The sequence below is a fragment of the Callorhinchus milii genome, unplaced genomic scaffold, assembly GCF_018977255.1.
Source record: "Callorhinchus milii isolate IMCB2004 unplaced genomic scaffold, IMCB_Cmil_1.0 Scaffold4, whole genome shotgun sequence".
Lineage (NCBI taxonomy): Eukaryota > Metazoa > Chordata > Chondrichthyes > Chimaeriformes > Callorhinchidae > Callorhinchus > Callorhinchus milii.
In genome coordinates, this window is record NW_024704745.1 from 70,506,412 (window position 1) to 70,526,800 (window position 20,389).

General features: G+C 42.1%; 1 protein-coding gene across 1 annotated transcript in view; it reads left to right on the forward strand.

Annotated features, from left to right (window-relative positions):
• The window catches only part of wdr95 (WD40 repeat domain 95), a 48,232-nt gene extending 37,220 nt beyond the window's left edge, over positions 1-11,012 (forward strand). Inside the window, exons 24-29 of the mRNA XM_007891323.2 lie at positions 1,777-1,918; positions 3,320-3,359; positions 3,459-3,547; positions 5,324-5,514; positions 9,391-9,506; positions 10,482-11,012. Coding sequence (XP_007889514.1) covers positions 1,777-1,918; positions 3,320-3,359; positions 3,459-3,547; positions 5,324-5,514; positions 9,391-9,506; positions 10,482-10,668 — 765 coding nt within the window. The 3' untranslated portion in view covers positions 10,669-11,012. The remainder of the gene's footprint in view (positions 1-1,776; positions 1,919-3,319; positions 3,360-3,458; positions 3,548-5,323; positions 5,515-9,390; positions 9,507-10,481) is intronic.
• The last annotated feature ends 9,377 nt before the right edge of the window (positions 11,013-20,389 follow it).

Here is a 20,389-nt window from a genome sequence, read left to right on the forward strand (position 1 = left end):
TGTTGAAAATATGGCTACATGGATTGAAAATTGTTTAAAGACTAGAAAATCGGAGAACGGGGCAAATGGGCCTTTTTTAAAGTCAGACTAGAGAAGGGTAACCATTTATTTAAATAGATAAAAGCAGTGATCCTGATCCAATAATGATGAGAGGATTGCTATTTATAGAAATCATCATGTGGACTGGTGTAAAGGGGTGTAATATCATGCAGGTGGTGAGAATAATGCTATTTTCACATCTGTGAAGAGAAATGGATTGGGCAGTTCAATGCATTGTTTTGCAGGAAAATATGAGATGATAAATCCTGGAGGAGGACTAAGGGAAGGAAAAGTACACTTCAATGTAAATCTTTTAAAAAGGGCCAGCGACGGAGTTAATGTAGACCAGTTTTTTTAAAGGTGGAAGGGGAGATTGGCAAAGCTGTAAAAGCAAATAGTGCTAGCTTTTTTTTAAAATTAGTCGACATGTCGAACTGCATTTAAAACAAACTGCATTTCAGTACATTTGGACCCCATTATAAGGCAATGGGTTGGGTTCAAAAATCGTACCATTTACCGCATTATACTTGGCCCAGTGGAAACTTCACAGGTGGTTGTCACATGCTCACAAGATCTTCAGATGAAGAAAACTCTTCAGCCCATTTTGATCTCATCCTTCCAGAATACCCAGCCGACTGTTCTCCCATCACAGCTGTTTCTTAATTGAGTTCAACAACCTGGCCTCAACCATCTTTCCTGGAAGTTAATTTCAGTCGATAATTAACCTCCTGGTAAAAAAACACACCTGGTGTCCATTCTGATGTTGCCCTGAACTTGTTCTACCTTTCTGTATCTGAAAATGTTGTTCTAGATTTACTTTCTCATTCCCATTGAAAATCTATGCCTCCATAAGTTGCCCTCTCGGGCATCTCTTTTTCAAAGCAGAAGAACCTTACGCTGCTCATCCCTCTAACATTCAGGGATTTTCCTTGTCGACATTGTCTCTAGGCCTGAGCCAACCCCCTTGTGTTGCACTGACCAGCGCTGTATGTAGTAATCCAGGTGTAGCCTCACCACAATACTCTACAGCTTGAGTGTGACTCCTGAGGATCTGAACTCAACTGATTTTGGAATATAGCCCAGCATCCTGTTTGCCTTGTTTATTGAATCCCTCTCTGGAGCAGTTCAGATCTGAACTCAGCCAAGTAGTAAACAAATGTATATCATCACTTTTCAGTGCTGTTGCTCTCTACATCACCGCTCTGCTCTGTGAAAGCATTACTGATAACAAACTTCAGATTCAGATCTCACAGATCTAACTGTGCTTTCCTATTTGGCTTCCTCTTATCACGACTTGTACTAAACTGAATGGAAATTGTGTTGAATCTAATTTGGAAAAATATCACACTCAAAATTCTTTCTCCTGTGAGATTGCAAATGGGAAATCAATTTTACCCAGGAGGTTAATTCCTCTTGTAACGCACTGTCCGCAAACTACATTTGAATAGCGGCTTTCACGTCAGGTGGGCAGCCCTGTGCAGTCAGAGATCCGCACCTAAATATGTGTTTGTGAAGAGTTGGTGGGTTGAGGTATCATTTTTTACACCTAATTGAATGACACTCTGCTAGCAGTTTGATCAATTAGTATTATACCCAATTCATGCTGCACTTTATAAAAGTTGAATTATAACTTGTTTAGCTCATCATTTTTTGCTCCTTTTAAAAGATAATTTTTTACTTCATTCTTTGTGATATGGTCCTTTTAATATGTTCTGGCTACACATCATTTCTCTTCAGACTAAAGTACAATCTTCAATAACTAAACTGGCCGTAACTGAAGATGATTCTCTACTTTACGCTGCCAGTCACATGGGATTTATTTATGTTTACAACATCAAGGATTATGCTCTGATTGGACCAGAAGTTGATCCACCAAAAAGTAAGATGTCTCAAAGCTCTTCACCAAATATACTGTAAAGTGAATTTGACTGTATATTTTGTGGACCATTTGTAGAATTGATGGTTATATTTTGTAATCATTTAAGCCTCATTTTACAAGCTTCCACCATTGTATGTCCCACATTGTGAGCTTTTTCACAGAATCATGTAAAAATCATAGTAATGAAATGTAACCGATTTGTAACTTGTGTTCACTAAAATATTTATATTTTTATAATTCAAGAAAATTGCTTAGAGAATGTTTTAAATGAGGTGATGTGATTTTTCCTTCCACTGGTAAGTATTATTATCATTATGCAGTTCTCTTCCCATTCACACTCAGTGCTGCAATGCTGCAACTCTAACCTGTCACTCAACACTCGTGAGCCAGTGCCTGCTTCATAGCAGGCTATTTACCAAGGAGCCTTTCAGAAGGATGTAGATTCAGTAGTTGAGGAGTAAATCTGGTAATGTGGGATTGGACTCAGACCTCTGGAAGCTCAAGATGATTGGCATTTCAAAAGTTGTTTGATATAGGTCTTTCCACTGCAGATAGTTTCAGATGAAAAGCTGAGAATTTTGAGGCTTGGGACAACTGGTTGAAGGCATTACCAGGAATCCAGGCTTATGAACACACACTGGTATATCTGGGACTTTGTGCCTACTTTGGTTTGCAGAGAAGGCTCCTACTGAAGCTCTGCAGCTTTGCTAACCTCTAACGAGTTATGTACCTGATCCCTCTGATCTTCCACTCCTTTTAATATTTCAGCACCTAACATACACTTGCTTTCTTTATTCTTCCTTCCAAAATATATAAACTCGTATTTGTCTGCATTAAATTTCATTTGCCACTTCTCTGCCCAATCAACTTTCTGTCTGTGTTCCCCTGAAGTAGTTTACAGTAGTGATCTCTGTCATCTGGTTCCTAGTCCAAGCGGATCTGCAGTACTCCCAAGGTAGTTGGATGTTGAGGAACAGACCAGTCACTGGGGGCAGCGATTCTGGGCACTTGACTCCTTTAGTCACTGGTAGTTTTGCAATGGCAAGCTGTGTGGTTTTAGCTGATTGAACTCCAGCAGTATCCCAATGCACATTTAGGAGGTCTCAAGCCTTTGCTGTTTCCAACCTGCACCTAAACTGCGAGATACTACCTTGTGTGAAGGACACTGTATAAATGGAACATGTTGTTAAACTCTTTAGGAATAAGTGAGCAGGATATGTCTCTCTGGGACATGCAGGCAAACAGAAAATAGACGTGTGTGGAATTTAGTAGTTTGGTTTGGAAAATCTTAAGCATGATAAGGAGATACTTAGGATTCTTGACTAAAATTGTACGAAAAACTGTAATAAATGCTCAGAATGGTACTAATCTAGTTCCACTTATCTTTTTGTGTACATGCAGCTATTAACTATTGGAGGGCCCATATAAGCAGTGTTACAAGGTTTGTATACCTTCTTGAGGATATTGCATACAATCCTAAAACACTTGTATTCCTGGTTTATCTGCTTGCTGAGTTATCTGTTAACTGTTTCTGTTCCAGCATGCAGCTGATAGATGAGCAAAAGCTGATATTGACCTCTTCTGCTGATTGCACTGTACGATTGTGGAGCATGGATGCGGCATTTATTGGTAACTATGGGCTTTTTGAGGGCATAACTGAGAAACTACTTGGTTGATGAGTCTCGGAGTATCTTGGAGCAAAAATGTTTAATGATATTCTGCTTACAGCAAATGTTTAAATATAGATGAACTTTGTAGTCCTCTGACATCAGGGCTGACAATGTGTGGGTTCGAGCTATTGTCCAAACTTGTTGAGCTCACACATTAATGACGTTCCTTTAATTCTCCACATTAGAAATGACAGGTCAAAGCACTTTATCCAGTGTGTACAATCAGATTTGGTGTTCCTTCTCCTGGAATGCTCTATATATTCCCTTTCCCTTCCCATCAGCCCACACCAACTAGTCATCTAAGAAACCACCTCCAAATTCCAGACGGTCTCTGCCCGTATATGAGCCAACCCTGTTCTGTGATTCCGTGGAACGAACCTGTCATATTAATACAATATTGCTAAATTTAGGAAAGAATTGCATATAGCTTCACAAACAATGATACAAAATATCCATGATTAGATTTTGTAGTGCCATTTCAAATTAGTCATTGATACTAGATGTTGTTTTCTAGATATTTCTCATTAATCATATGTTTACTGAAAATATAATAATTTGGGTATCAATGACCAATACATAGTCTTTAATATTTTAATGGCAATGAATTTTAAATAAATTTCCGCACAACAAACTAAACTTTTTTAAGGAAGATATTTCTCTGATAAACAGTATATACAGAAGAATCTGCTTTAAACGGACGCTGATTAACACCGGATGTCGGGTAAATCAAACAAAACGCCCGGCCCTGTTTTGTTTGTATTCTTACCTGTTTTAAATATGCTGGTTAATTTGTACAATCCGATTAATCCAGATAAAATGTCGCTGCTGAATGTACTCACCCGTGCCTTCTGTGACTTGAGCAGCTCCATTCAGTCACGAGTAGCTCCAGGATGGAGATGGGGGGAGTTATGTTGCGATTGATTGACCGTGGACTCCAACCATTCACAAGTGGCTGGAGTTGGGCTGTCAATTACTGACAGGGCGGAGGGACAGGGGAGAAACAAGGGAGAGAATGGGAGGAGTCAAATCACAATTGAATGATAGCTGGAGTCGCTTGTGAATGGTTAGCGTGTCCATCCAGTCACAAGCGACTTCAAGCTGATAATCACCTCGGAGCCACTGCTAATTGGATCCTTTCCTGTCCAATAGGAGCTACCGCTCCTCTGCTGGGCGGGAAGAGGTAATGGACGTTTGGTTAACCTCGGACACTACTTAAGCCGGACAAAGCGGTCAGTCCTGATATGTCTGGCTTAACTGGCTTCCACTGTATATCAAAAGGGTTATATGGTTGTGATTACCAGGCTACAATCATATCTGGCAACTTGACTATTGGTAGTATGCTTGCTTTTAGATGAAAATTCGAGGGTTTCAAGCCTGAATTGAATACAACAACAAAAACTTGCACTTGTATAGCGCCCTCCACACAGAGTAGCATCTCAGAGCGCTTAACAGTATAGATTATTGGACGCAGCCAGATATCTACACTAATTGGGACTGAGCCCATTGTGTAGATGAAAATTGTGTGCTTAGTGCTCGCATCTGATCTCTCCACATAGAACTACTGGTTCATAGTCTTGCTCAGGTAAATCATATATCTGGTAATCTCAGGTTCATGACTGCAACTTTNAAAAAAGTTTTGCTTCATTTGTCAGCATGCGTTTATGCAGTTGTAATTTATTGCAATAACACTTCAGTTATTCTCAATTTAATACATATTTACTTGCTACTTTGGAAGGTACGTTTGGGCAGCCAGAACTTTGGCAAATTTGTGCCCCAGCATCTTGGAAGCACCCAATGGTCCCCTATGAGATTCTGATCGACCCGTTCAGCATGCCTGTTCACCCACTAATGGAGACGGGGATGTCTGCAGCACAGATAACTAATTCGAGCAAATGTGAAGAAAATAAAAAAGCTACAGAGAGAAAGGTAGGTATTTGAAGCGCTTTGAGATGTTTTGAAGACGTGATAAGGCGCTATATGAAATGCAAGGATTATTATTATTTCTAAGATCAATTCTATTTTAAAATCGCTATATCTGAATGCACGAAGCATTCGGAATAAGGTAGATGAATTAAAGACACAGATACAAATAGGTATGATCTGGTAGCCATTACTGAGACATGGTTACAGGGAGATCTAGGTTGGGAGTTAAATATTCTGGGGTTTTCAGCTTATTGGAAGGATAGACAATGTGGAAAACGAGGTGGGGGGGTAGCCTTGTTAATAAAGGATGGAATTAAAACAGTAGAGAGGAAAAATTTTCAAATCAGATAACCAGGATGTAGAGACGGTATGGCTAGAATTACGAAATAACAAGGGGCAGAAAACATTAGTGGGAGTAGTTTATAGACCCCCAAACAATGATCACAGCATAGCCCAGGGTATTAATCAGGAAATTAGAGGAGCACGTCGTAAAGGTAATACAGTAATAGTGGGTGATTTCAATCTTCACATAGATTGGGAAAACCAAATCGGCAAAAGTAGGGTAGAGGAGTAGTTTATAGAGTGTATGAGAGATAGCTTTCTGGAGCAGTATGCTGAGGAACATACTAGGGGACAGGCCATCCTAGACCTTGTTTTGTGTAACGAAACAGGGCTAGTCGGTAATATAGATATTAAGGCTCCTCTAGGGCAGAGTGATCATAACACAATAGAATTTAGTATTAAGTTAAAGTGTGATGTAGTCAAATCCGAAGCAAGGGTCTTAAATTTAAATGAAGCTAACTTTGCAGGTATGAGGGCAGAATTAGCTAAAATAGACTGGGGAATTAGATTAATGGATAATCTAGACCAACAGTGGCAAACATTTAAAGATGTAGTGCAAAATTCTCAGCGGTCACATATTCCCTTGAGGAATAAGAGTACCACAGGGAAAGCAGTTCGTCCATGTCTAACTAGAGCAGTTAGAGAAAGTATAAAACTAAAAGAAAAGGCCTATAAAACTGCCAAAAAGAGTAGCAAACCTGAGGACTGGAAGTGTTTTAGGGACCAACAAAGGAAAACGAAAAAGCTCATTAAGAGTGAGAAAATGGATTATGAGGGCAAGCTAGCTAGGAACAAGACAGATTGTAAGAGTTTTTATAAACAAATTAAGAGGAATAGGCTAGCAAAAGTAAATGTGGGTCCATTACAGGCAGAGACAGGAGGAATTATAATGGGGGATAAGGATATGGCAGAGTCCCTAAATAAATACTTTGCTTCTGTCTTCACATTAGAAGACACAAGAAGTTTACCAGAAATAGAGATGAACCAAGGGGCTAATGATAGGGAGCAACTTAGGGAAATTTACATTAGCAAAGAATTGGTGCTAGGGAAATTGTTGGCATTAAAAAGTGACAAGTCCCCTGGACCTGATGGTCTGCATCCTAGGTTTTAAAAGAGGTAGCTCATGAGATAGTGGAGGCCTTGTGTCTGATCTTCCAAAATTCTTTGGATTCTGGAACGGTTCCCATTGATTGGAAGATCTCAAACATCACACCACTATTTAAGAAGGGTGGGAGAGAAAAGATGGGGAACTATAGACCAGTCTGATATTGGTGGTAGGGAAAATTCTAGAATCCTTAATTAAGGATGTCGTTGTGGAGGATCACAATATGATTATACAGAGGAAACATGGCTTTACAAAAGGGAAGTCATGCTTAACAAATCTTTTAGATTTTTTTGAGGACATATCAAGTAGATTAGATAGGGGGGAACTCAGTGGATGTAGATTTCCAAAAGGCATTCGATAAGGTGCCACATAAAAGGTTGATCCACAAGATTAGGGCCCATGGAATTAAGGGGAATATATTAGCATGGATTGAAGAATGGCTAATGGGAAGAAAACAAAGAGTAGGGATAAACGGGTCCTTCTCAGATTGACGGGATGTGACTAGTGGAGTGCCATAAGGATCAGTGCCTGGGCCTCAACTATTTACAATCTACATCAGCGATCTAGATGAGGACATCGAACTTAATGTATCCAAATTCGCGGATGACACTAAACTAGGAGAGAGAGTAACCACCGAGGATGACATTAAAAAAATGCAACGAGATATAGATAGGCTAGGTGAGTGGGCAAATAGGTGGCAAATGAAGTATAATGTAGGGAAATGTGAGGTCATCCACCAAGGTGGCAAAAGCAGTAGAGCAGATTATTTTTTAGAAGGAGAGAAACTAGATAGTGTTAGCGTTCAGAGGGACTTGGGTGTCCTTGTACACCAGTCACAAAAAGTTAGTTTGCAGGTACAGCAAACAATTAGGAAGGCTAATGGTATGTTGACATTTGTTACAAAAGGGTTAGAATATAAGAGTAGGGAAGTCTTGCTGCAACTGTATAGGGCACTGGTGAGACCACACCTAGAGTATTGTGTGCAGTTTTGGTCTCCTTATTTAAGAAAGGATGTACTCGCCTTGGAGGGGTTACAACTTAGATTCACTTGGTTGGTACCAGGGATGAGGGAGATGAGTTATGAGGATAGGTTGAGCAATTTAGGCCTATATTCTCTAGAATATAGAAGAATGAGAGGTGATCTTATAGAAACCTATAAGATTATTAAGGGGCACGACAGAATAGATAGTGGGAGACTTTTTCCCCTGGTTGGAGAAACTATAACCAGGGGTCACAGTCTTAAAATTAGGGGTAAGCCCTTTCGCACTGAGTTGAGGAAAAACTTCTTCATTCAAAGGGTAGTGAATTTATGCAATTCTCTACCCCAAAGGGCTGTAGATGCTCAGTCCTTGAACATATTCAAGACTGAGATTGATAGATTTCTTGTGGATAAAGGGATATGGGGATAAGGCGGGTAGGTGGAGTTAGAATAGATCAGCCATGATCTTATTGAATGGTGGGGCAGGCTAGAGGCGCCGAATGGCCTATTCCTGCTCCTAATTCTTATGTTCTAAGACATTTGTTTTTGACAGTGCTTTCGGTGGTCTTTTTGCCCCCATATCCTGATTACTTCAGGTACCTAGGTAGCTTTGTAAAGCACTTTGAGACATCCTCCTGACGTGAACGGCGCTTATATAAATGTAAGTTGTTGCCTCCATAGCCTAGGAAAGCGAGTGGAATGAAAATCATCCTGGGTTCCCACAGTGTCCAGTGCTGATTACTCACATGATTGAATCGCCCATTTAGATAAGGTACCAGCGAGGAATCAGGATCTGCAAAACCTTCACCAATGTGGGTCAGCGCCTCAGGATCTTGGTGGAGAACTCCCCCCACACCCCTTCCACCTTCTGATTGTGTGTCAGCCTGGCAGGACACTTGCCTCCGATTCAAAAGGTTGTGGTTCAGGCCTCACATGGGGACTTTGAACTCATAGCTGATACTCTTGTGCAGTGATGGTGGGGGCGTATGTTACATTGTTGGAGGTGCTGTCTTTTGGACAACATATTAAACCATTGTCCCGTCTACCTGTTCAGGTGGATGTTAAAGATCTCATAGCACGAATCAAGTAGAAGGGAGTTTTTTCTGGTGTCCTGGCCAAGAATCACTCAAATACAATTGCTCAGTTCATGGTTGGTGTGGGAAATTGCTTTGCTTAAATTAGCTGCTGTGTTCACTTACAATCACCTCACTTCACAGTAAAATCCTGTGAAACGCTTTGAGGTATCTTGACACATGATAAGGATCTTTATCAAATGCAAGGATTATATTATAATATTACCCTGTTCCTTTATTTTATGGATTTCCTGATGTAGTGAGACTGAGACCACTGACACAGATTTTATCATGAGTAATTTAAAAGCTTGGAAATCCCTTATTAAATTTGGTGCCAAATTGGGCACATTAAGGCAAAACTGTTTTGTTTTAATTTCCAGACTATGCTATACCTTCAATATAAATCTTCAGGCCAATCTTCACAATTGGCCACTTCAGACGCAGACATCAAAGAGGAAATCAGAAAAAGGACAAAGCAGAACACCCTGGGCAAAAGGTTATTGTTTTTCTGGGCTGGAGCGTTCCAAAAAAGTAACATTATTTATTATAACATAATATGAAATTGTTTATGTCAGAACTGTTTATGGATTGTAAAAATAATATATTGCTAATAGATATTTTATCTGAACAACCTTCTATTTTATATACAGTAAAATTCGCATAAGTCTTATACTTAGGAATCGTAAAATTCCCTACGTCGTACATGCACTTGAGGCTCAATCAGTTTCCTATCAAAACTACTTAGTTTTCTTTGCACCTCTCGTATTAATCACTCGTAACGCCGCTCCTCTATCCTCCATATTTCCGCACTTACTATTTGCTTTGAAGCGACGTGGGAAATAACATCCTAACCCGTTGACACATTTGTACTTACCGTCCGGCTGCATTGAATCATGGGAAACATGGTCTTGATCCGTTGACGCATGCACAGAAGAATTTTATTTCCCGCGATTCAATGCGTTTGCAAAACTTGCCGGTAAGTGTGCATGCGGCGACGGGTCAAGACACATTGAGTCACGGGAAATGTAGTCTTGACCCGTCACCACATGTGCACTTATCGGCTGCATTAAATTCCACATGCAGTGTAGATTATTGATTAAATCTGATCTTATACGACTTGTACAGTTTGCCTGCAACTCAAATTTCGTGTAAATCAAATAAAATGTTATGACTTATGTGAGTTTTACTATATAACAAGAAAAAGTAGAATTGGGAAGTGTTGAATACCAAAATGCTTGAGAAATGAGAGATGTTGGTACTATCTGGTAGAATAATTACAAAATTACTTGAGATGTAGTAACATTTTGTACATCAACAAATCCGATGTTGATGTAGAAAATGTTACCACACCTTAAGGAATTTTGAACCATAAGCCTACCAGTTAATCTTTCCAGACACTCCACTTGGCATCTGCCACAGGCTGAATAATGCTATGCCAGGGATATGAGTAATCATATTCCATTTCTTCTAGACTTCGACATGAAAGATTCAGGAGCTTGAATAAACCACTGAACCACGGAGGACCCACTGCTTATCATACCTTAAAGTGTTTTGAAATTGCCAATACCCCAATTGTATTTAAGAAGCCTGATCTATCAGCAGCAAGCATGGACCCATTCCTCACTACTTTCCTTGAGAAGGACACTAATAGTCTTTGATCTCAGGCAATATATCCAACTTGTTTTTGTCTCAGTTTTGAATTTTTCATGATATGTTAATGTACACACGATATAAGTTAATGACACTGTTTCTTCAAAATTTAAACTAGTCACCCTATGGTTTCTGTGGGGTTTGGCACTTGGCCTTCGTGTGAATAAATGGATAGTCCTTTGAACCAAATCATCATATTCAGTACGTACAGCGAGAAGGGAAATTGCAGGTCACCAACTATGGATTCTGTTTGGAGGATTCTTTACTTTTACTTGTTGATCACAGCATGTAAGTTTTTGATTTTAATATTTGGTGTTTTGTGTATGGCTTCAATAAAGAATTGAGATTGCAATGAATAGAAATACTTTATGTAATGATGATCGTCTATCTTGCATTTTAGCAATATTGTATATAGAAAGGAAGATTTTAAAGAGCAGAGATATATAAAAAAAGAATCTGGTAGCAAGTCTTGTTATATTAACCATGTGTCAGTATAGCTCAGATGGTAACCTTTTTGGCTCTGAGTGAGATTGTGTTTTAAGACCCACAGCAGGACTTGATTCACAGTTCAGGCTGACACTTCAAACATTGCATTACTGGGGGTGTCTTCATTCAGAGAAATCAAGGTGCCACCTGCCTGTTCAAGTAAAAGATCCCACTGGCACTATTCAAAATGTGAATGGAGTTTCTCCTAGTGTCATTCATAATAATAATATTGCATTTGATATAGCGCTTTTCACATCTTCAAGACGTCTCAAAGCGCTTCGCAGAATATACTATAAAGTGAATTGACTGTATATTTGTGGGCGAAATGCGGCAGCCATTTGTGCACAGCAGGGTCCCACAAACAGTCGTGGATTGACTGACCAAATTATTATTTTACTTTTTCTTGAGGGATTATTATCAGGTGTATTATTATTCATAGTGTCAGGGGTAGGGGGAAAGGCATGTAAATGAGACTGAAGGGATTGCTCTCAAAAGGGTCAGCAACAACAACTTGCATTTAGAGCACCCATAATCCAGGGCAGCATCTCAGACTGATTAACAGCGGCAAAGCCTGACCAGTGGCACGGTCGAAGAGGAAGGTCTTCAGGCATGATCTCAAAATGTAGATGGAGGGGGAAAGGTGAAGGGATTGAGGAAAAGTTCCAAAGTTTGGGGGCGTAGTGGCTGAAAGCACATTGGCTGATGGTGGAGTGGAGGAATCGAGGGACGAGCAGGAGGCCAGAGCCAGACGAGCAGAGGTGGCAGGTGGTGGAGTAGGGAGAAAGCAGGTCAGGGAAGTGAGGAGCCAGGACATGAAGGGATTTGAAGATGAGTGTGAGAATCTTGAAGTCAGTCCTATCTGTGATACAATGGGTCGAATGTGCTGTAAGTTTCTCTGGTTCAGGATGTCATTTCTGAACTGAAACTACTCATCTTTGGATTCACTTCTACATTTGTGAGAACACTTCACTTTCCCAGAGCTCAGTGGTGTGGAGGGTTTGTGTTAGTTGGTTTATAGAATATACACTCGCAACGTTTCAAGCGATTTGGGACGTCCTCTTAACAAGTGAGGCGTTATATCAAACGCAAAAATTATTATCGGAGTATGTACAACATCACATAGTACCATCACACCACCTTAAACTTTCAATCCAACATTAACTGTAATCTTTGGCAATAATACTAGGATCTAAAATGACTGTCAGTGTCTGCGATAGGGAGGGGGAGGGAGAGAAATAGAAGAGGTGCCCCAATAACAGGACTAATAGCTCCAGTCAGCACATGGTGGGGAAGGGGTAAATAGAGGGTTGCCATCTGATGACGACAACAACAACAAAATTACATCTGAATACAGCCTTTCATGTCTGGAGGACATCCCAAGGCGCTGGACAGACATAGTTTTGGACCTGTGCTGGGTTGGTGAGGGACACAAAGCCGGTCATTGCTTGTTGAATGAAGGGAGCTGCTGGGATTGGTATGATTTGAAGAGGGAAGACCGTGAAGGAATTTGAATGGCGAACCAATAATAATAATCCTTGCATTTGATATAGCACCTTATCACATCTTGGAGGCGTCTCAAAGCACTTCACAGAATATACTGTAAAGTAATTGACAGCATTTTGTAGGCAGAATGCAATAGCCAATGTTATACAGCATTGTCCCACAAATAGTTGTTGATTGAGTGACTTACAATAGGTGCTCTGCAGTTTTAGCTGAGATCAGTTAATTTCCTACCCTTTCCCTTTGCTCACTAGGCCATTAAGGAAAATAACATAAACAATTAATTTTAATGAAATTAGTAAGTTATTAATTATTTGCAACAAACCTGTATGTATGAAGCTTTCTCTATCCTGGTGATTTCTTTCACTCTCTCTTTGTCTCTATCTGCACTCTGGGACGTCCTCCCGACATAAAAGGCGCTCTATAAATGTAATTTTGTTGTTGTTGTTGCACTCCTATCCCCAAATTTTCTGGTTCTGATGTCCCTGTATACATAACCCGACAATTATGTATCTTGAAACTTCAAAACAAGATAATAATAATAATAATAATCCTTGCATTTGATATAGCGCTTTTCACGTCGGGAGGACGTCCCAAAGCACTTCACAGAACACACTGGAAAGTGAATTGACTGTATACTTGTGGGCGAACGCGGCAGCCAATTGTGCACAGCAATGTCCCACAAACAGTTGTAGATTGAAAATGACCAATTTTATTATTGTTTTTGGTTTTGGAGGGATTATTATTAAGATTATTAAGATCTGGTGCTTCTGCAAACAAGCCCAACTTGTTATAAAGCACACCATATACATAGCTGGCAATGGCACCGCAAAGAACCTTTTTGAATAATGTTATGGAATCTTAACATCTAACTGAGCAGGCAATTTAAATTAGTAGATATTAATCATTAATCTGATGAAAACTCATCAACCTGAAACGTTAACTCACTTTCCTCTCTCCGTAGATGCTGCCTGACCTGCTGTGTGTCCCTAGCAACTTCTGTTTTTATTTCAGATTTCCAGCATCTGCAGGATTTTGCCTTTTGTTTAGCTACTAATCATCGCTACAAACCTGCACTCTCCTCCCTGTTCCACCTCCTACATTCTGTTTGTATGGGTTTATTTGAATGGTGGTGTCAGTGTTGGCTATGAGATTAAGTTGTGTCATGGAGTTTCAATGCACCATCCTCCCCAACTTAGAACCAAGTCCTCCCGACTGAGCCAACATTACATAAATATGGTTCCATGAATGTTCTATTACAGCAACAAAATTACATTTGTATAGCGCCTTTCACGTTGGGAGGACATCCCAAGACGCTGGACAGTCAAGAGTTTTCGACCTGAGCTGGGGGTCGGGATTGGGGAGGGTGGAGGGCAGGAGGGAAGCAGGGTGATCGAAAGCATGGTGGAAGAGGAAGATCTTGAGATGAGTTTTGAAGGAGGCATGGGAGGGTGAGAGACAGATGGACTGCGGGATGGAGTTCCAGATCCTTGGAGCAGAGCGGCAGAAGGCCCACCCACCAATGGTAGGGCGGGTGAGGCAGAAGACATCAAGCAGGCCTGAGCCCGCTGAGCGGAGGGAGCGAACAGGATGGTAGGGGGTTAGGAGGTCGCAGAGGTAGGGTGGAGGAAGACCATGGAGTGCTTTGAAGGTGAGGACCAGGATTTTGAACTGTATCCTTTGTATGATGGAAAGCCAGTGGAGTCGGGTGAGGATAGGGGTGATAGGGTCACGGAGCCTGGTGCGGGAGAGGACATGGGCTGTAGATTTCTGAATGATCTGCAGGCTATGGAGGGAGGAGTTGGGAGGCCGACAAGCAAGGAATTTGCATAGTCAAGCCTCAATGTAATGAATGCGTGTATGAGGGTTTTGACAGCCTGTGGTGTGAGACAGTGCCAGAGCCGGCAATGTTGGGGAGGTGGGGGAAGGCAGAGTGGGTCATGGCACGGATATGAGGTAGAAAGGATAGTTGAGGGTCCAACAAGACTCTGAGGCTCCGGACTGGCTTGGTAATAATAATAATCTTTGCATTTAATATAGCGTTTTTCACGTCTCCCAGACGTCTCAAAAAAGTGCTTCATAGAATACAACAAAATTACATTTATAGAGTACCTTTCACTTCGGGAGGATGTCCCAAAGCGCTGAACAGTCAGATGTCTGGGCCTGAGCATGGGGGAGGGGATGTGTAGGGGTGAGGGAAGGCAGAGAGGTGGGAGGGAGACCAAAGGCACTGTCGAAGAAAAGGGTCTTGAGACCGGCCTTGAAGGATGCGAAGGAGGAAGCGAGGTGAAGGGATAGTGGGATGGAGTTCCAGAGTGTGGGGGCAGAGAGGCTGAAAGCCCAGCCATTGATGGTGGGGCAGGTCGGACGGGAGACATGGAGCAGGCAGGAGCCTGATGAACAGAGGGAGTGGGCAGGTTGGTAGGGAGTCAGCAGGTCAGAGAGATAGGAGAGGGCAAGGCTGCAAAATGAATTGACTGTTTATTTGTGGGAGAAGTGCGGCAGCCAATTGCGCACAGCAGTGAACCACAAACAGTCATGGATTGAAGTGACCAATTTATTATTGTTTTTTTTGACGGATTATTATCAGGCGCGTGGAGTAAGGAAACTTGCCCAAGGTTTCACCCTGCCGGGAATCAAACCCAGGTCTCTCACTTTCAAAGCGAGTGCTTTAACCACTGAGCTACAGGTCTCCACAAAATATGGAGTGTGCATTCATGGATGGTGATGCTGTCAGTATCTGAGGTGTGGAGGCGCTGACAGGAGCCAATCAGCAGAGCCTTGGTCTTGTTGATGTTCAACTGAAGAAAGTTAGCTCTCATTCAGGACTTGATGTCTGACAGACATTCTGTCAGGACAACAGTGGTCCTGAAGTCGAGGGTGGAGGCAGAGAGGTACAGTTGGGTGTCTGCAGATGATGTCACCAAGAGGGAGCATATAGATATTGAAGAGGAGGGGACCAAGGACAGAGCCCTGAGGAGCATGAATGATACAGTGCGGGGGCTAGAGGAGAAACTGTTTGTGGAGTTGAAGTGGAGGCGGTGTGAGAGGTACGATCTGAACTTATCAAGGACAGAGCCATGAAGGTTGAGATGAGAGGAGAGGATGAGGATAGAGTGGTCAGTGGTGTCGAAGGAAGCAGAGGTCAAGGAGGAGGCAGAGGGAGCCCTGGTTGCAGATGGACAGAATGTCATTTGGCACTTTGACCAGGGTTGTTTGTGCTGTGGGCGGCATGGAAGCCTGATTGGAGGGGGTTCATGAAGGGAGTGGCGGGAGAGGAAGAAGCAAAGCTGGGAAGCAACAACTCATTCCAGGACCTTGGAGAGGAAAGGGAGGTTGGAAATGGGGAAGTCGGTTGAGAGCAGTGATGGGTCCAGGATAGGAATTATTGATGGCCATTTTTAATGGGGTGGGAACAGTACCAGTGGACAGGGAGAGGTCTATGATGTCTGTGAGTAGAGGAGCAAAGAGTTGGAGCTCATATAAGTGGCCACTATTCATATGTGGGCCTAGAATCAGTGTTGCCAGGTGTACGATTACAGAGGCATTATAGCTGAGCCGGATCATGTCCACACACATGAATACAACTTCCAGCAAAGCGTCTACAAGAAGACAATGGGGGAATGCAGGCTGATAGTTCCCTGTCCCCTACGTACAGGGGTGCTGAGACATTGTAACACCTTTTTGGGGTTAGCCAACTCAGGAATCAAATGTGGGACCTTGCTGGTTATGCACTAACCATTGGAGGCGGATGGGGGAATGAATAGAACAATTTAAATTGGTAGCTATTAATCATTGTTATTTAAGCAGTACTGCTACATACCTCCATTTCTGTTAGTGTGGATCTCTTGTCTTGCTCCTCCATCTGTGTTTCTATTAATCCTCCCGGCTGACCATTCATTCACAACACCTCCAATAATCTGACACCACACACAAACCCAGCAGTCCTTGAGCTCCCCTCCTTCACCTTTTGAAGCACAGGTCTGATGACATACACCAGCCACCGGATCAGCTGAGGCAAGTGAAGGAACCAACTGATTTTCTGTTTTTCTAATCCAAAAACGCTCCACTCTAGAGGCCAATTGTAACCCTAAATTGCTAGTAAACCAAGAAAAAACCTTTCGAGGTGTGACTTGGATACAATCAGAGGCTACTTACCCTTTTCTTATAACTGCTATTTGCTGAGATCAGGTTCTGTAAATACAAAATAGACTAGGAATCAAACCTACGACCCTCCCTCCGGTTTCTATGAGTGATGCACTAAGTGCTGCTTTTCCCCACTAAAGCCATTATCAAGAAGCTATTGAGGTATAATAATAATACTGCAGCCATTTGCACGCAAATTGCAATGGAACTCACCAAGCATCCAGAATTGAACCCATGACCTTGTGTTTTATGCAGCTCAGGACTACATAAAATGATATCATCCACTCAGTCATCGGAAAGATATATTCCAACCTGAAACCTTTGTTAGGTTTTGTTCCTCTAACTACCTGTTCCTTTCTCCATGTGGGTTAATTCTATTATGTCTATTCTGCAATTTTCCCAAGTAACCGACACTCAGACCAAATTCAACATCTATTTCCCCCACACTACCCTGAACTTTCCACCAGACTTTATATCTGGATATCTCTCTAATTACACACCATAACCAGATTAGGAATCGCCTAATATTTTTTTTAACAGAACTCCAATCAATTTTCTCCCTTTCGATTCTCCGCCACTGCCTCACCCCTCAGGCTGCCACAACCCCCATCCACACATTCATCACATTTGGCTCGACTACGCCATCTCCCTGCTTAACTCTTCCGTCCACAAGCTGTAGATCATCCAGAACTCTGCAGTTTGTGTCCTTTCCCGCACCAGTCTACGTGACTTAATCGTCCCCACTCTCGCCCGGCTCCATTGGCTCCCCTTCACAAGATTTCAAAATCTTTGTACTCACCTTCAAAGCCCTCCATGGCCTTTCCCCTTCCTACCCCTGTGACATGTTAACCCTTTATCAACCTGTCTGCTCCCACCGGCCAGCAGGCTCCAGCCTGCTCCATGTCATCCACCTGGCCCGCCCCACCATCAGTGTTCGGGCCTTCAGCCTCTCTACCCCTACTCTTTGGAACTTCATCCCACGTTTCTGTTGCCTTGCTCCCTCCTTTGCCTCCTTCAAAGTGCGTCTCAAGACTCTGCTCTTTGACCCTGCCTTCGGCTACCTCCTACCCTCCCTTACCCCATCTCCCCCCCCATCCCGCTCAGGTCCAAATCCCTGAATGTGCAGCACTTTGGGATGTACTCTCGATGTGAAAGGTACTATATTTGTGTTGCATTTCCAACAAGACACGCTCCTCTCACTAATCCACTCTTCTTTCTGCAGAGTCCCCTGCAGCAACTACCCTACACGTCTGAACAGTACGTCCTAGTCCTGTGACCTCCACTGTTCAGTAGAACACCATCACTACCCCAAAAAGTTCCCCTCCAAATTACACTGCTTCTTGTTCTGGAGACATATCGCTGTTCTTCAATTATCGCTGTTAAAATCCTGGAGCTACCATCATTGCCTTCCTTCTCAGTGCATTGAGGGATGGCCTGCATGTCAACATCCCTCCACAACTTGTTACCTTTCTTCCAGGATGGGGAGAAATCAACATCATCACCGCTCCGAAGACTTGCTGTGCTCCTAACCCAGACTTGGCTGCTTTGGCAACGGCTGGTACAGTAGAATGAAACCCCAAAAATTGATTAAAAAAAAGCGAAGGTGTCTGAAACATGCCTGAGAATAAAGACTGAGTGTGTATCTGATATTTATAGGTACACTGAAATCATAATCTGCATCATCAAATAAATCATAAAAGTGAGAAATGGATATCATTTCAACACCATAAAAGGCAGTGACCATATAAGGAACAACATACTAAGATCACCTTGTAAGATTATTTTTGTAGTGCTTAATGTTTTAATGCTTTTTAATTAATCGTTATATACTTTTAGAATGTAATCTATAATCCTTCGCGGTATGGCCAAATAATTACTAGAGCCTGGATGAGGTTGTTTGCTTTTAACAACTAGCTTCGGGCCCCTGAGAGTGTTGTGTTAATTAGCATTAGCAAGTGTAAAGATATATTGGATTGACCGGCTGAGGTCAGTTTCTAATAACATTCCATTCTTTGGTCATCTTCTTTCGGTTCCTGCGAATAGGTGTTGTTTTGCCCACAAAAATATGCAGTCAATTCACTTTGCAGTATATTCTGTGAAGCACCTTAAGATGCCGCGAAGACGTGATAAGGCGCTATATCAAATGCAAGAATTATTATTATTATTAATTCGTTTCTGATAACATTCCATTTCTTGGTTATCTTCGTCAGTTCCTGGGAAGATGTCCTCCCATCTTGAGGTTTGAGTAATTGCGTCTTTGAGCGTGATAAGAGGAAAACCAGAGACAAAGGCATGGAGGATGGTGAATCAGACCAAGGAAGTATAGGCAGAGTTCAAAACACTGAAAAGAGAAATAACTTTGGACAAGTCGAAGTCGTTATAAAGGGTCAATGCTTCTTCCCAGTGGAATCAGGTAATAACGATTTTACTGTTATCTATTGTCTCAGCTTGAAGGATTGTTAAGCTAAGTTTGACTTGTTGACTATTGTTATTATATGTTCAATAAACTTACTAGTGATACACTACCATTTTGGTTGTCCCCTCCTGAATCTTACAACCTGACATATCCTGAACGCCACTTATCCTTCATTTCAGTATCCAAATTTGGTGTCTCCATGAGACTGAACTCGCTCAGAGGAGACACACTTGGCAATGTCATGGAAATATAGATATTCCATTTATAAATTTTGCTTAAGAGCTCAACAGCTTACAATTATCTCTGGAATTTCCATGTGTAGAAACTGAGAATTATTATTATAATTCCATACACCACCCCCTACACATGGAAATTCCAGAGATAGTTGTTGGGATGGAATGCACATTCTCTCCCTGCTTTCCTAATTTCATAAAGTATTAGACACAAGTTGGCATTAATTAAATCAAGGAGATATCCAGCATATTTGGTCACAATAATCAAGGAAAACAAGTTTGAATAGGTGGATAACAGAAAAATTAAAGAGGTGAGCTCCTTCCCTTTGGCCATGAGCTGGAGGAAACACCATCCTTAACAACTGTTCCCTTGGAAACTAATGTCCAGTTAACCCAAACCAACCAATCTGAATGCTCCCTGCAGTCACAATGTGACAGAATCATTATATTTTCATTGCACATACACGTCTCAGAGCGCTTTACAGTAACGGATCCCGGGACTGAGCCAGGGGGAGGGGGAGGAAGGTGACCAAAGGCGCGGTTGAAAAGAAAGGTCTTCAGCAGAGACCTGAAAATGGGAAGGGAGGGAGCAAGTCGAAGGGAATGAGGAAGGGAGTTCCAGAACCTCGGGGCATAGTGGCTGAAGGCACGGCTGCCGAGGGTGGAGCGGAGGACTCGGGGGACGAGGAGGAGGCCAGACCCGGAGGAACAAAGGCAAAGGGTACTGTTTTGAGGAGATAGGTCAGAGAGGTAGGGGGGTGCAGAAGAGTGCAGGGACTTGAATACAAGGGTGAGGATCTTGAAATCTATCCTCTCTGGGATAGGCAGCCAGTGCAGTCTGGCAACGACTGGGGTGATCGGGGAGCAGTTTCATGCGGGTGAGCATGCGGGCAGCAGAGTTTTGAATGGTTTGGATTTTATAGATGGTAGTGGATGGGAGACCGATGA